The 17825-nt window shown below is 37.9% G+C and overlaps 1 protein-coding gene across 1 annotated transcript; it reads right to left on the bottom strand.

Annotated features, from left to right (window-relative positions):
• Positions 1–12524: 12524 nt before the first annotated feature.
• Positions 12525–13677, bottom strand: LOC117153905 (uncharacterized). Its single transcript, XM_033328419.2, has 2 exons — positions 12755–13677; positions 12525–12688 (listed from the first exon to the last, which is right to left on the bottom strand). Exon 1 carries the CDS (start codon positions 13418–13420, stop codon positions 12776–12778), a length of 645 nt encoding a protein of 214 aa, XP_033184310.2. The 5' UTR covers positions 13421–13677; the 3' UTR covers positions 12525–12688; positions 12755–12775.
• Between the last annotated feature and the right edge of the window lie 4148 nt (positions 13678–17825).

Here is a 17825-nt window from a genome sequence, read left to right as displayed (position 1 = left end):
GTATATACATTTATTACGCTTTCAGCTCTTACTGTAACATATATCCAACGCAAACCTAATCCTTGTGTCTTTTGTTTATAGCTTATACAGGTGGTGAGCGTATACATTTATCGAGTTGACGTTTCTACTGCAACACTACTGGCAAGCAGAGTACGTAGATTGCATCTGCTGGATAAATGTTCAGTGCGTTTTCGCTGCGACACTGGTGAAAGTCAGGAGAATACAATACGAAGGAAGAACAAGGCCCTTTTCCCACTTTTCCGTGCGACTACAAAGTCTACCGTAGAATACATGGAATATGTATCTATGTGCTGTAGTCACACGTGCGGCTGTCGCAAGTGGAAAAGAGACTCAATTGCGTAGGTGGAATGAATGAACGAATCGAGTGAATGATAGTAGAACAAGTACTGCAAATCATGCAAAATGCCTATTGACGGTAAGGCTGATGCGTGATTTATAAAACATTTAGCTGGACATTCTGTTTTCCTTCAACGATTATGCCAACAATTATACACATAGCCAACATTCGTGACAGCGCGCTCGTATCGAAAAATAAATACCAAGTCGATCACTGCACGGTAACTTGTTCGGATTCTCGTCAGGATTTTTCGCTTCTTTTCCTCGATCTCCACCGATTTTATCCCTTTCGCCTCGAAAGGGATGCCAACGAGGATCGTAAATAACGTTGTTTATTCGGGAATTTGTTTTTCCCGGAGCACACGTCAGTGGCGCACGATATGTCGGCCAACAACGGTGGAATACATAAAACAGCTTCCACACCGTTTTTCAACGTAAACGCGGTCTGGATGGCCGTACCTGAGGCAGGGAAATTTTCCAGTTGTTTGAACGGGAGATAGGGAACGTGCGATCCTGTGCGTGAATTTCCTTCGATAAGTTCGCTGCTGCTTTTTCGCGCACCGACTTGTCACGTTAAGCAGATATTTCCATTTGAAATTGTCGAAAAATCGATTTTCGTAATTACAGGTACGTGTCTCGATGTACGAATTCCCTGGTTTTACTAGTTTCTCGAATTATAATCATTTTCTAATTATTCGATTCATCGCGAGGAATTTCGTCATTGTCGTTATTGCTATCGATATTATTACTTTTATTTGAAAAAAAAAAGTATATTTCTTCGTCGTTTCGAAACATTTTAAGCTTCTTCTATTTCAACTAACAAAATTCTATTCAACGAAATATTATTTTGCGAATTGTTTGAGCTCGACTTGTTATTTCGGTAAACCTTGCAAAAAGCACAAGTAAAAGGAATCATTTGTATCGCGTTTAAGCGCCGATTAAATTAAAAACAAAAATGAAGTCGCGTGACAACGGTTGTCCAATTGTTAAGAATTCGTTATCTCACCAAAACAAAATAAATAGACAAACGGCTGGTTCCATCACAAAATCTCCGAATAAAATCCGTTTATTGTTGAAATTTCATTGTTACCACAATGAGATACCGCTGTCACGATTAAATCGATAAAATTTGAAAGAAATTTCAAGATGAACGTAGAAATAAACAAAGGATTATCAATTTATGAACAGAATATTCGAATTGTCATCCTTCGTATATTTCTTATTTTCGACGCGCAGATGCAAGTATTATGTGTTTTAAATAATTCTGCTATCCTCTTTGTCGTTTCATAAGTTAAACACCGTTCATCAAATCTCTTACAATAGAGAAACAACCCGTTCGTTCGTATGGCATCGGTAGTAACACGATAATTCGTTTTCGTGCACACTGGATTAACCAGCAAATCCGATTTTTTCCAAAACAACGCGCCGGAAGTCGTGCATCGTAAAGCCGCGTAGATCCTGCTGCGAAACAAAATGTGCAATCGACTATGTGTACCGGAGACGATGCATGGATCGTTTGTTCTATTAAATAACGATCACGTCGCCCGATAAAATCCTGATTTATGCTTTAATTAATAGACGTTTAGAAACATTCCGAGCGCTCGTATCGTAACGTCCGATCCTCGATAATGTTGCATCCTGTTTGCAATGAGCTATTTATACCGTTTACACCGACGGATTGATATTTCTTATTGAATATAAAATAATTTACTACGATCAAGGTATCCAATTGAATTTTTCGAAGAATAAACGTTACAAACTACGCTATCAGTCGAACCGAATGAAATTTTTTACTGTCGATATTTCTTGTAATTTATATGCCTTTTGTAACGTTATATATTTATAATATTTCATGTTTATTATGTTTCACGTAAGTATGTAACGTATTCATTTAAAGTATCGTAAAGAAACACGTTCTTGCGTTAAGATGATTTCCATTTCATCAAGTATCGTACGTATAATCGTTTCTTTTATTTTCAAAAAATAAATATGTATCTTTTTATGGTACACTCCGGTATATAAGTACGAAGAAGAAGAAAACTAGAGTAAATGATCCTGAATGTTGTTACCAGAATCATCGTGTAAGTCACGTAAAGGAAGATTATCTATACAAGGCGTGATATAATGGACATACGACAACTGCACTGTGGATCTGAACAACTCGATGGTTTTTAACATCACTCGCAGTTAGATCAAACGCGATGCTAATACTGCACTAGGTTTTAGCCACGTTGAAAAGAGGGAGAGATTCTGTTTTACTATTAATTTGAGCGAACTCTATTTTTGTTAAGTTTCAATTCTATTTTTGTTACTTTATATTTCTATTTTTGCTACTTACGAAGGCATTTAATAAATACAATTTCGATTACACAATTTCATCAATCAAAAAGTTATAAGTCTAGGAAACTGCAAGTACAAGATGTTCCTCGAGTGACGCCAAATTGAAGATAAAATTCGGCAAGGGAAAAAGGAAAGGCACAACCTAGTGAAGTATTGTAATATGGAACAAGAAAAATTAGAATACGAAAAGAAAGTGGAAACAGTTCGATTGTGTTAACGAACGAACGCACGAGTCGGTCCAAATGAAATTATTGATCGTGCATAGCTCAGGATCGGTTTGCAAGAGTGGCCACGTTAATTCGCAACACATGCGGAAGTTCTATGCTAGGGGGTTGCAGTCGCGCGGCCGGAACTGAATTTCGCGAGTGCAATCGACTGATCGGCCAGTGACTCGCCAACCGATCTATCCCCCTGATTCTGCTATTCCAGCTAATGCGCTTTTGGCGAGCGTGTGCAGTTTTGCCGGGTGCAGAGAACGTGGCAACGGACGACGACGGGTATCAATCTTAAGCGAAGCGAGGAGATAATCAGCTTGTGGCTCGTCACTCGCGACTACACCGCGTGGCGATTCCGTTTCAGCGGCCACGGACGTTACGAATCATCTTACCGTCTGATTTATCTTGCAGCCGCATCTCGCTATTCATCGAACAGGACCCGATGAACCACCGGACAACGAGATACGTAATGTTCGAATCGATCGTTTCGTGACGCTTAACCTAACCCGAATGACGCACGATCAAGCGCGTTGTTTGGACACGAGAAGGAATGATGCATACTCGACTCTTGAAAAATTAAAAACTTCTAACAATTGTAACTCTGTAGCATAACAACACGTTCAATGCGCAGTCGATGCATGTTTCCGGGTAGGCGGAGTAGTTCTTAAGCGGCGCTATTATTTTTTTTATGTTTAACAATCTTATCACTTTTTAGGTAAAAAGTTTTCAATTTTTTTCATCGCGAAAGGCAAACATCGTAGAAATTAACGCCTTAAAGACAAATTAGAAATCCTCTCTTGCAATCTTAGAGAATCTTACACTCAAGGTATCACGAGTGAGATACAACCGCGAGCTAACTTTTTTCTATTACGTTTTGTAATAAAGAATATGGCAGAATCGATCAATTTAATAATAACGTCGTCGTTACTGACAGTGTCAATATATGCTCATAAAGTTACTTTAGAGAGTGGTTGCCTCCTCTAAGATTAAAACAACATTTTCATGGGGCGAAGTTTCACCCATTGATAGCCTACAAGTTTTCAGATTGTAACAGACTGCACCATTCGTTTCGGAGAACTATAAATTGTACGTATAGTATGATACGTTCTCGAACATCAAGAAAAGGGTACCGATCTCGGCGGACCTCGCAAGCACAGATTCAACTTTTCTTTCGCATTGTTCCCTGTCGAATTACACTGCCTGGGTCGGATTTATTACATGTTTCGAGGCGTTGACGACGTGTCGATGGCACGCCACCCAGCAGCCGCTTGCTGAATCGACGAATCGGTTCCTAGTCGAGGGGCCATTCGCACAACGCTACGTTTTACGTTGACACGCCGGCTCGCGGCGACAGCTGCGGACGATCGTCCACGAAAATAGTAAAAGGAACGAATCGACAACGATCGAACGACCGGCCGGCCGGATGAGAGCGTTATGGGGCCTCATAAACTGTTGAACAATCTTGACATCGAATTCGACAGCGGTTCGTACGACGGTGACCGATCTGAAGAAGTATTGCCTAAATCCAGCAACTTTGCTATCGTTTCCCGGTCACCTTTCACTTCAGACTTCCTTTTTCTTCTCGTGGAAGTGTCATGGACAACACACGAAGCAGGACATATCGTATTTTGATTAGGCAAGATACGAAATGACGATAATTATATATCGATTGTTTCAACAGCTATCACAGAATCTGTTTTACGAGTGGGTTATGTGTATCTCGAGTAATTTTTTGAAATTTCATCGGCACCGCGGAGATACCCGATTGTAGCGATTCCAATAGAAAGAAAATTTGAAACGAATTTGAAAATGTGTATAGAAGTTACAAGATATTTGTTAAGACGTCAGATCACGATGATCATATTGGTCAAATTTGAAATCGGTGAATTTGAAAAAATATACAGTGGCTCGTTGCAATAATTATCAGAGAATTTTCTTATGAACGCATTATGTGTGTTCTATGTCAGTGCATATTAAGAAGAAAAACTAGCCAATCTAGTTTCATGGTAACCGCTTAATCAAACGGCAGCTCGTTCATTATTCAGGAACCGGGTTTCTTTGATGGTTGTTAACAGTCTCGGTACAAGGTCCGCACACGGTTTCACCTATGAAATAGTAGCTCTATTTCGCTTACCCCGCTTGAACTCCTTAGTCGGGAGTTGAAACTTCAATCTTGTCTCTGGCTCGAGTTTCACTCGACATTTTCCTCGTCGACCAACTTTGACTTTAACTTCAGATTTGACGTTCCTCAGCCTTATCTTTGTTAATATACACCACGGATCCGCACTTGGACGAAAGTTCCGTGAGAATCAGAAACGAATATCATCCTTGTATAATATTATAATGTGGGCAACTGGGAAAGCCACGAACACAGTTTCGAATCCTTTCCGTGCGCTTTTGCGATCCTCGATAATAGTTTCGAAAAATACGAAACTCAATAAAAGTGAAAATCATAAAAATAGAAGAGTGGAAATTAAAATTCAATAAAAAAATTATTCAACATATTCGGAAGTCGATACAAACATATATCGAGAAGCAGGGAGAGTCCTTTAACGAAATTACTTTTTCTTAATGTTTGTTACAATATCGTTAATTAACATTATTTCTCTAGGCACGTTTGAAGGAAAACCATGGAACAGAATTTTCTTCGATATTTTTCGTCGTCCTACCACCCCGAACGTGTTAATCAAATTAAGATTTAATCTAAATTAAAACATTTCTCTGGTAAGCTATCTTAGTAGTATCTGCCATTATACAAATCTAGAGAACAGCTTCCGGACACTTACGGATAGCAACGCAGATCTGATACTTAATACCATGAAATTATTTCACAAATCAACGTTACATCCCCTTCGACGTAACATGCTCACTGTGCCTCAGCAGGATACCGTCCTACGACATATTTCACGAAGGATTCCTTTGATCAATAGTTACCTAGCCATTCCGATCTGCGGCTTACTCTCGCAATTTCGCAGCTCGCGCAAGATTTACGTTCGCCGCAACTGACAATGCGAATCCCCTTTAATAACCGTGTCCGTCTTTATTGCTGCTCGGTTTGCACCATTTGTATCGTTGACTTGAGCCCGCCTACTTTACAATCCGTCGTAGATTCGTATTATTAGATAATGCGACAGCTATACGACGGAGTTTAACCATTCGTGCAGTTCGCGTTACCGCACGTGCGGCAGTTGACTTCAACAAACATAGCTGTTAGGCGACTAACGAGAGCGAATTGTAGAGATTAATCGTGTTAGGCCACTGTTCCTGTAAACGCGTGTGTTGTAACGGTAATCGTCTTTCGCAAATTGTATATGTTAATCCTGCTGCGGTTCTCAAATGTTCAGATTTCGATCTTGTTCTCTACGCGTGGTAAACAAAAAAAAGAAATATCTAATGTTTGAAGAAGATGTTTAACACGACACTGAAACGAAAGATCATGGATATCGATAACAATTTTCTGATATTTTCTTCAAATATATGTGTCTTTTAACGTTAAAGAGATCTCAGAAATTATATCACTCACGCACATCTTTATTTCATAATTTTTTAATTCTTTATAGTTGGATAATCTACAGAAACCTCCGTGGCTGCAATTCCAATGAATTCCAATGAAATTCCAATGACCTAATGAAACCTCAAAACGTTCTATACGTGCAACTAGTGATTGTATCGATACCTATATATTTGTATAGCACACGTGATATTATAATACACAACAATACGTAATAATACACAATAGTACATAATTCATAGAAACTTTCTGTAAATGTACAAATGTCTTCACTGTAGCTACCACGAATCTCCATATCGAGATCAGTATCGCTATCGATAAAGAGTGAAACTTATCATCGAAATGATTTTATCTTTGCCAGTTCGGATCAAACACCCCAAGTTAATCAAAATTCTATGCAAGAACATAGTCCTGGCGACATACGCCAGGTTGAGCGTGCCAGCATTGAGAATCGACTTGGACACACGTGTTACCTTTAAAACCTATCAGCGTGCGCGGTCACTATAGAAACCCTTTCGCCTCCCATTTCGTTTCCAGCACGATTCGTATATGTACATGCAAAAGGATAGGGAGACGGGCGAATAAACGGCTAGGGGACGAATTCGTGTTAGGTGTTAACGATGAGTTGTGGCCAGCCAGAGGATGAACCCCTCTTCTCAGCCACTGTGAGAAGATCAATGATGAAGCTGTAACCCCGTGGCTCGTACTTTTGCACGGCTCCTAATGGCTTTGAAATCGAGCCTCGTTCTATTCGTGAAAATTCGTCTGGCTTCGACCAAGGGAAGCGATGCTCTGTTTCCGTAGTTCGGTTCTCTTCCCATCTATCTTGCGGTATTTTAGCTTGTGTTTCGGGTTTCTCGGATAACTGTTTTTCAGCTATCAGCGTTCAGGTGTAAAAGGGATTATCACTGAGAAATATTATCAGGAATATTGTGTATGTCACGAACGAAAATAATTAAGTGCTATCGGACAAGGGCCTATGTGTCGAACGTTTCATACAGGATTTATTGGGTTGGCAACTAAGTGATTGCGGATTTTGCCATTATCACCTAATGATAAAATCCGCAATCACTTAGTTGCCAACACAATGCTTATTGTCTTGGTAGATTTAAATGTAAAATTTGAATAAAAAAGCGAAGCTTATGAAAAACTTTAATTACAATTTTTAAAGGAACTTTCCTATCAATATCAATTTCAGTTATTGGCGTTTAGGTATAAAAAGGGACCCATACAGTCTGTTCATAAGTATTTTCAAAAAAGTTCAATTATAATTTATGAATGAATTTTTCTGCCAATTCATGGTACTATGGATTTATTATTTAACTATAGATGTTAACTGTATTAGATCTTTCTTAGTAGAAACATTAGCTTCTTCAATAAAAACGAATAATAATATGCGAGGCGTGGTAGAACGACGAATAACTTACGAATTGGTTTAACGTCGGTATCGTTGACTTTAAAATAACGAAACACAGCATATATATCAGAGTCATAATTTTCAAGTGGTTTTATGATTTTTAAATAAATGAAACAACTTGTTAAATGCGCGTTAAATGACATTTAATGATATATTATGCTACGATCAGATAGTTTCATTTTCTGAAGATGATAATCACAGTCTCGGTGCATTTGCAACACTTAAAACTCTGTTGTATCATCGTTGATTATGTGAGAAAAGTGGAGGATGTTTAGAATTCCTGAACGTTTCGCGAGGGATGCATTCGAAGCCGCAGATCCAAAAGTTAAAAGCCACGATCAAATAGACGATTTCGAGAGCGAAACCGAAAATTACAGCGTAACGAAGAGAAGAATGCGTGCCATGAGATCGTGTGGTGCAATCGCGGAAAAAGGAGGGTGAATGTTTTCATTAAGAGCAAGCCGTTTAAAAATACGCGAAATTTTAATCACAGCCGAAGTCGCATTCGAAACGTTACCCCCGAAAAAAAGCCACAATTCCTCGGAGTCGGCCGTCACAAAAATATAAAAGGTACAGCGAATAGACCCGTCCATTGATAACGAACCAACCAAAAATATGTTTCGTAGCGTTTTCCCTATTGGAACAGCCATCTCGATGGGTTTTTGCCCTTGTCGGCCGAAAATTGCATGGTCAGAATTCATGCCTCGAAAAATACGACGAAGGTTGCGCCTTTGAAATTCCCTGCGGATCGATATGCAAACTTTCGACCAACCAAAGTCTAACTTGCCAGATTCATTCGCACGATTCTTAATCGGTTCCTCGGACCGAATTAATTACGTTACTCCGTAAACGATAAATGCAATGACGTGCAAATATTTTTTGTAGCAGCTGTATATATATATATTTTAGCAATCTGTAGGATTATCTCATAAGCTTTGCTTTTTATCGAATTTTATATGAACGACGTATCTTGTACAAAACCTTGCTCCTATATTTTTCAATTATACTCTGTTCAAAAAGTTCATAGAATTACATCTGAGCAAACCGTGGCACAATCCTAGCACTAAATGCTCGCATTTTTGAAAGAAGAAAAAAAAATTAGAATTAAGTGCGCACTTCCTAAACTGATAATACTTGGCAGTTCTTCAACGATCATCCGGACAGGGATTCGCCGATTTGATAATACAAGATTATGAACACGTTCAATGTTCTCATCGGTGTGCGAGGTAAAAGGTCGACCCTCACGAGCATCATCTTTCGCATCTTCTCTTCCTTCTGGAGACCTTTTCACCGATTTGTAAATGGTTGCTGGCTTCGTATCATTCTCCCCAAGTGCTTCTTCCAGCATATCAACCACTTCAGTTCCCCTTTTCCCGAGTTTCATAAGACATTTCGCATTAATGCGTTCTTCTTAAACATATCACCAGATATTTTCAAGACGCGTGGTGGCTGAAAGAAACACGGACAATATGGATATACTAAAAGGAAATTTCTTTTCTGTTTCTAGAAAATACTTTAATCTCCATTTTTCTGTCGATCGTCGCGTCGTTGCTGAACTAGCAGAAAAAGAATCATCTTTCGAACCTTCAGAGCCGAGGAACAGATATCCCCTTTCAACGAGTACGTATCTAAAACACGCATTCGAATCAATTAGAAGGATATTTTCAACGTTTAAAAAGATCGAAGAACGAGTATCAATGAAATTCATTTCCAGCATTGGATTGAATTAAGGTAAAAGGAAAAAGAGTAATGCAGCTACAGATGTCGTTAAAGATACCAGTGACGTGTATTCAGTACATGTTTTAAGCGTAACAAAAATGTCGAACGTGATTTTCCACCTTTCCGATAAATCAAGATCCAATCGACAGAAAACGTTTGATATCAAAGGGCTAGGAGCTGTAATTGAGACAGAACTTCGTTTAACAGTTAGAGAAGTACACAGAAAGATTAAACAGCAGCAGTAGCACTGTACATCGACATTTCAGCTGGAAAAAGCGACCCGGCTTATGGAATGGCCGTGATATGGACGTCAATACTCGAATTTCCAATTTTCCAATCATCCTCTGAATCGTCTAAAAAATATACGCCGTAGAATACGAGCAACGTTTTCCGCAGAAATCGCGGGACACAAAGTTTCCTTTCCCTTAACGGTAGAACGTTCCCTTTCTCCGTCATTGTTTCGTCGCACGTGACAACCATCGGGATGCGACGAAGATTAAAAACCGTGTCGTAAGAAATTACCAGAACTGCGTATTCCGATGGTATTCTTCGACCGCGAATAATCGGCGAGCTTTCTTCGCACGGAATTGTAACGCGATTTCACGGGATTTCAGGAAACGCCCTTTTTCCACGGACTGGGGCGGCAAGAATAACACAGACAAACAGAGAGAGAAAGCATAGGGTTCGCCTTAATGAACGTCTCTTGTCTTTGTCCCACATATTCGTCGGGACCACGTTGCTCTTCCTTATCAACATTAGCCAGTGAGACGCCAGGGAGAATAACATTGGCCTCTGGCGAGTAATATATCCATACTTCCCGTCATCCCTTAATGCATTATGCATAAGGGTTCGATATATCCAGGGCAATTGTATGTGTGTTCACGTACAGGGTGTTCCAGTAAGTTGCTGCCAAACTTCAGAAGAATGTGATATTTGTCAAAACAAGGAAAAATGTAGGAAACGTGGGTTCAAATGCCGTTAGTTTCGGCCGCAGAAATAACAAAGGACTACGACACACGAAGAAATAATTAAGATAGCTAGTAGCTAGTAAAAGAAGGATCGAAAGATATCCTAAACCTAAAGTTAAATAATATGTTAAATTGTTAGCGGTTAAGTAGTTTCCAGTTACGGTTTTGCTTCATTAAAAATATATCACAGTGTATTTCTAATGCCTCGAAGAATGAAATACGAATAAATTGCACGTTTGTAGATAATGCAATCCTTTATTCTAACAAAAACGTAAAATCTCACTTATGATAAAGTAATTGAATTATTAAAGTATTACGTATCAGGCATCTGTCAAGTCTTAGAGATAAATCGTAGAGATAAATCCAATTAAGTGGCATTTTTAATTTGCACGAAACTATCAACAGACAGCATAATCGAAATAATTGAGATCGCGAGTGGCACGAAAATTTCAAATTCGTCATCGACGTGAAACAGTAAAGAAAACTTCTAGAACGATCTAAGTTTATGTATCGACGAGCACGGTGGTAATTTTTCACGGTTTCGTGTCGCATAATGGCGCGTCTCCACGAAACAAATCCTATCGAAATTCGAAGCACTCTTCCATCGTCAATGGGATTTTCCAGGCGTGCTGCGTTTTGTTGAGAATACGGAGAAAGAAGGTACTTAAACGGCCTTAAAAAGGAAGGGCGAGAATGGTGATAAAAACGTGGAAAGTAAAGGAAGAGGTAAATTAAAAGAGGCAAAGTAAAGAAGAAACGAAAGAAACAAAAGTCGTTTGGATGAATGGGAAGCAAGTGATATTTTTGAAATTTTTCACTTGAGGGCAGGAACAGTTGATTTAATCGTTAAAAATAAGGTTGCTTGGACGATGGGATAGCAGTTACGATCCAATGGTACCAAGTACAATTCTGCACGAGAATTCTTTCTCTCGTTATGTACATAATTAGCACAGTTATAAAGAGTATCACTGTATCTGGATACTTACCACACAAAATTTTTACGAATACGTAACGTGTATCGTACGAGACTTTGGGAAATATCGTTAATACTATTATCGACTATATGTATGTAGATAATTTTGTAACTGTTACGAAGTGCAATGTTGTTATGAATATTTTCTGCATATTTTTATTTATTTCGTTATTTCTATATTTCCCTCCAACTTATCAATGTAATCATGATAGGTGTATCATGTCGTATGTAACAGAAAATCTTTTGTATAACACACATAATATTATTACCAAAGATTCAAGTGTCTAAACATTTTTACGTCACACTATAGATGTATTATATTCAGCTATTAAAATTTCGATAAAGTCTAAGCTATATTATACTACCGATATTAAGCTACCGAGTGTTTTCTTATTTTAATTATCAGTTGTGTTCGGTTCTCGACTTACTGCGAGTACAGCAGTATTTGCTGGTACGGAACCACGTAGCAGAACAAACTTATGGCGATTTTAACGCGCTGTAATGATCCCTGTGTAGAACTTGCGCGAACGTGTCCAGCAAATTCGGTGTAACATTTTGCACGAATCGAAACAAATGTTCCCGTATCCATATATTCATACGTGCGCGCGTACTATACGACGTTACTGTACTAAAATCTAATACACTCACGTTGTAATATGTGAATGATATGTTTCCGATATTAACGGTTACGTGGTGTGTAATCGGCAAACGGTTCTCTGTTGCATTCCCGAGATATAATTATGGCAAAATTATGACGAAAAACGTAAAAGAACAGCATTGCGATTGCTTGTGTTTGCAAACGGAACTTGAATCGCGTCGTGAGATTAAAAATATTTTATCGCTCGTTTTATCGCGTCACACGCGTTACACGAATGATACTAAAAGAAATTTTTCAGACGTATTTATAATATGAATGTTGCATGTTTGAATTTTCGATCGAGTTAAAAAATATAAAAATGGGAACTTCGGAAACGTTAGGATAATGTTTTTAATATGAAATAATTTATCGGTACAAGTATAAGTATTTTCTTTTATTTGATTTATTGACAGAAATCTCTTTGCTGATATACATTTACGTTAATTCTTGCAAAAATCACGAATAATATCATGCATAATAAAGTGTTTTAACTGTATGTAAGCATTCAAATAGTACAAAGCGTAAAGTCGTCTTAAGAATCCAAATGGCACCTGAAAAGTTATATGTGATAATATAAATATCATTAATTATATATATTATTATAAAGTCAAACTCACTTGGGGTAAACATGTTGAGCTTTATCTGATTTCTATTTTTTCATCGTAATGTTTTCTGAAACTATTAAAAAAAGTATCGATTCCTTTCACAAAAAATGCGACCTCTGTTTTTTCACAAAAGTCATCCATCGCTCTTATTATATCTCCATTATATTTTTTATGTTTATTTTGAATATGTCGATTAAAGGCTTTGAACAAATAAGATCTGGTTGGTGTGTCTTGTTCAGATCCCGGTGGCAACGAAACAATCGTGTAGTTTTTTGCTCTTATATATTTATATGTATCCACCGTGAACTGTGGGTTTGTATAGTCTACTATTAAATATAATTGTTTGGCAGAATATTGTGAATCGTCACAGAATTTACGCAGCTTTAAATTTGCGTTGTCAAATGATGTATGAAGCAGTGCGTTTGTGGAACTTGTAGGTGGTTTAACAAAATATTCGATAATCCCGGTTTTATTCCACCAAACTCCAAGTTGCTCCATTTTTACTTCAGACTTACAATTATCATTTGACCACTCGATCTGGTATGTACCGTCGTCATTATATGAGATCCATTCGTCATCGTAGAACATAATCGAATTCGGATCCATAGTATGTAATTTTAGTATATTTTCATACATAATGTAGTGGTGGATATTCCGCACTCGCGAACTTGACGCCATGGTTCCTTTCAAGCACTATATTATAATCTTCTAAGCTTTGACAGAATCTATGTATACTAATTGAACGTTGAACTAGTACTGTTTGATCCTTATGCGCGCCTACTATCATACTGAAACATTTGTTGCAAGGGAAACTTTTATATGTTCCTGCATTTTTCTTTATCAGCTTCTCTTCAAGGAAAAATAAACATTACATCCGCTATTTCTGTCTCTGTCTCTCTGTCTCTCATTTAACTCTTTTTGTTACGCCGCGAGGCTTACTATAGGCCGTGTTCATAACCGTCTCCCTTGGTACTACAGTGTCACAGACGGATCTTGTTACATTTTTTTTTTTATTTGGTAGACTTTTTACAATCAATTCTCATTGAGAATTATAAGTAAATTATTTTGGCGTGGTACTGTAACTTGGATTATTAGAGTATGTTTGATTCTAGTTGAATCTAATGCTCAAATCTAAAGGGTATCGTCTTTTTAATCTGCGGATCTGATCCGTCGTGTCAAGTAATTGGGTAACTAATGGGTTTTGGTGGTTGTTAACTCTTATATTATATCTGAATATATATGAATTTGGATTTTTCTTCTTTAACTGTGGGTATCTTAATGTCACGATGTATTGTTTCGTTGGTAACATGCCAAGATGCATCTATTAAGGATCTTGGAATCGTTGGAGAATTTCTATGTTGGAATTACTCGCTGTTCCCCATAGTTGGATTCCATAGGTCCAAACAGGTTTTAATATGGCTTTATATTCGTTTTACATGACCGGCGAAATATACACAGTGTGGCGATGGGCGCCATAGCTCTCTAGTCGCATAGTGTAGAGTTCTAGAAACATCGATTCGCCTTCGGTCCGTTATTTATCTACACAAAGAAGGTGGCATGCGTGATCATAGGCGCGAACGGTTGCGAGAGTCCAGCATGGTGGGGATCGTCTTCCAGAGAAGACAAAGGAAAAAATCGAAGGGCAGTCAGTATCATTTGAGGATTCAAACCGAATGCATGAAGAGGTTCAGAGGAATAAAATCCACGTCGCCTAGTCAAACGAATACGTCGAGAAATACCATAAAGTCGAGTCGAACTACAATAACAAATTAATCATTTGTGACATGTTAATTATAATTTTAAATATTGTTAAATATAGAAGCTTAGTGTTACGATCATTTGAACTAGCTCTATTATCCTAATCGAAACAGGAAAACGACTGATTCGCGGCATCCATTATCAGGATCGTAGCGAGAATTTACGCCTCTCGCTGACGCGTTTCCTCGCGATCGCGTCTCTTCGCGAACGATCGTAACACTTTTAGTTAGTAGAAGTTACGAGAACAGGTTGCAATCGTAAAGTATTTAATGCCTATGCGTAATATTAGATTAAAATAAACATAGTATGCACGAAAATAGTTCTGTAACATTGTAATTAAGCGAACCGCGGATATGCAGAAATGGTCACGATTAGGCAAGAAAGCAATACTGTTCTGTTAAGTATAATGTAAAAGGTCGCTATACTGTTTTATTGTTCTTGACATTCTCGTTGACACTAACGAGATATATTAAACGTGGTGCAGGCTCTGACATGCGACGATAGGCATCCTAACTAATTTCCAATTGTCTTTAAACATGTGGTCGTTGCGATTAATCAACAATTTTGAGTCTGTCTTAATGAAGACTGAGCAGAAATAAATGCATAGGAATAGTCCAAATTTGCATGAATTATAAGATACTTAATAGAAATATTATTTATTATGCACATATAATATGTTCGTATGAACGAACGACTGATCCTCTCGCTAATTAACTCAGAGGCTGTGCTGATAATCATATCGCAGAATATGGGCTTTCGTTTTACGTATACACATACGTATATCGTAAATGACGATGTATGTACAATTAAAATTTTGATAAACGTAAAATTAAAATTAGATTTATCGTTCTCGACTTCGGAGCATTACAAAGCCACCGGTGTTTGCCTAAAGTGACGTATTCACTGGTGGAACAAGTGGTTCACGAACCTTTGCAAACCGTTTAATTGGTTAACAAACTGTACAAAAGCATTTCTAAGCAAATTGCGAGAACGTCTCGTTACAGTATTAATGGAATTTTTAATGTTTAATGATTTTTGTAAACATCAGGATATTGGCTTTTCGAGAACAATCCTGTAACTGTTGCACTTGTATTTTGTACTTGCATTTTGTACCAACGTTCCGTAGACACTGCAGTGTATTTCTTCAGAGCAGACCTGAAGCTGAAGGTTTCCGTTGTTTCCATTTATACCGCGCGATGTTCTGGTTGGTTGATCAAACCGATAACTCAACTCGCAAGTTCTAACCGCATCTCCGTTTCAGGCCTGTCCTGAAGAAGTAGATCGCAGTGTTCACGAAATGTCGGCGCAAAGTGCAAGGACACAGCGCAACTACAAAATGCAAGTGCAAAGTACACGTGCAACAAGATTGAAATCTAAAATTTTTAGAAGTGTTCGATATGCGCGATTCGGGACGCAATAATGTCGAATGTGCAGCATGTTTTAATACACGATGACTTGAAGTTGACGATAAGGGAAGAAATCTGATTACAAGTTAAATATTACAACGGTAAGCGTATGAAGAGACCGCTGAAACACGATGAAGCTAAGGTTACTACGGTCGAGTCTGTAAATCAAGCGAAATGCTTTGGAATTGAATTGTGGTACTCGAGGGACCAACGCACCACCTTACCACTAACTATGCCTGTAGGGAAACGAGGCACTGGTTATACATACATACACATCGTGGAAGAACCAAGCAGAGATGAAAGGCCACTTGGGAACGAGCTATCGTCTTGTAGATGTTCGATCTGGGTCCAAATATCTTCGACAGTTTCACCAGCTCGATTAAACGTTCTAACAACTTATTTAATAGCACTGCATATGGAGACCTTTGGCCCGTAATCGTCGATTCAATGGAACGATTAAATTATATTATCGCGAGTTTCCTTTGAAAGTAGCGATTCTTTGCATTGTCCAAGTACTCTAGAGAATAATCCTTAAACTATTCTCACGTCAGGGTGAGGCTGGATCAGAGCGAGCCAAAGATCGTCTATTTTTCGACGAGATCCAAAGTACCTTTTTAATTATTTAGTTTGCACGTATATTGTACGATTTTGTCAAAAGCGTAACTGCGGCTTAGCCTGCCTCGCTTGTTTGCCTCGTGTACATTACGTCACGTGATGGCACAAGGAAACAAGGCAGCCATCGAGTGAGGCAGTCTCACGAGTCTGCCTCGCATTGTCTTTACGTGTATAGGTTTAAGATTACCCTTTGCGGTATTATGTCGAGTGTGACATCACATTTCGAATATAGTACGAAATCTTAATCGTATTTACAATTACGACGATTATGAAAGATAAACGTTGTAGCTCGATTTGTCGGTAATTTTGTAATTTTAAAACATATCTTGCCAGAAATGAGCAAATATTTGAATCAGCTTAGAAATCTTCATATACTTTCGAAGAAACACTTCATTTTATTTTGAAAAATTTTAGAAGTAATATATATATTAATTGTACTATAAGAATAAGGATATTGTCGTTTCTTAGTTTGATTAAGAAAATGTATTTACATCAGTAAGAGATACATCGCAAAAGCAAAGTTTTTAACAGAACGAACAACCTTCTATTTATTCCGAGATTTAAGCTTCTATTTATGCGTCTCGTGTACAGCGTACGTACGTATGTTTGGCTCGCCATACACCTTTATATTTTATTCTGCCGATAAGTTAGTTGCTTTGATACGACCACGTACTGAATTACCTGCTTTTAAATTATTCAGCAGTTCATGGCGCACCGTAGCCTATGGTATCCTACATTGCGACCATATTTTTTTTCTTTCGCGCGGTCGTAACGTGCTTTCGGGTTTTCATTAATTTCTAAAAGCAAGCGACCTTTCCCTATCAAATTAGAAACTGCTTCATTATTGTTCGTAGATTTTAACGATACGTATGTAGTCAACGATTAATTCAATTCACGCGGTATCATTTCAGTCGGTTCGAATACCTTGATATTTTCAAAACTATTTGTTCTCGGAATTTTGCCGCAGAGCTACGAAAATGTTCATGTAAAAACGAAGCTTTTCATCTTACTTTACAAGATTTCATACGTGTATACTACGATCTATAATTATGAAAAATAACGTTAGTTTTAAAACATTTATTCCACATTTATTCGATTGACATAATAACGATAATTTTCTATCGTCTAATGATTGTTATTATTCAACGTTGATACACAGTGGAATCTTGGTATTGTTTTGGTATAGTTTTTATCAAAATCTCAACAATACCGGTGGATAAAGGAAAGTAGATATTCTAAATATATTTATTTACACTGACTCATTAATATAATCATGATAGTCTCATAACAGCGCTAATAAAATT

Source organism: Bombus vancouverensis, chromosome 3, assembly GCF_051014615.1.
Source record: "Bombus vancouverensis nearcticus chromosome 3, iyBomVanc1_principal, whole genome shotgun sequence".
NCBI lineage: Eukaryota > Metazoa > Arthropoda > Insecta > Hymenoptera > Apidae > Bombus > Bombus vancouverensis.
This window is presented reverse-complemented; position numbering and strand designations above follow the sequence as displayed.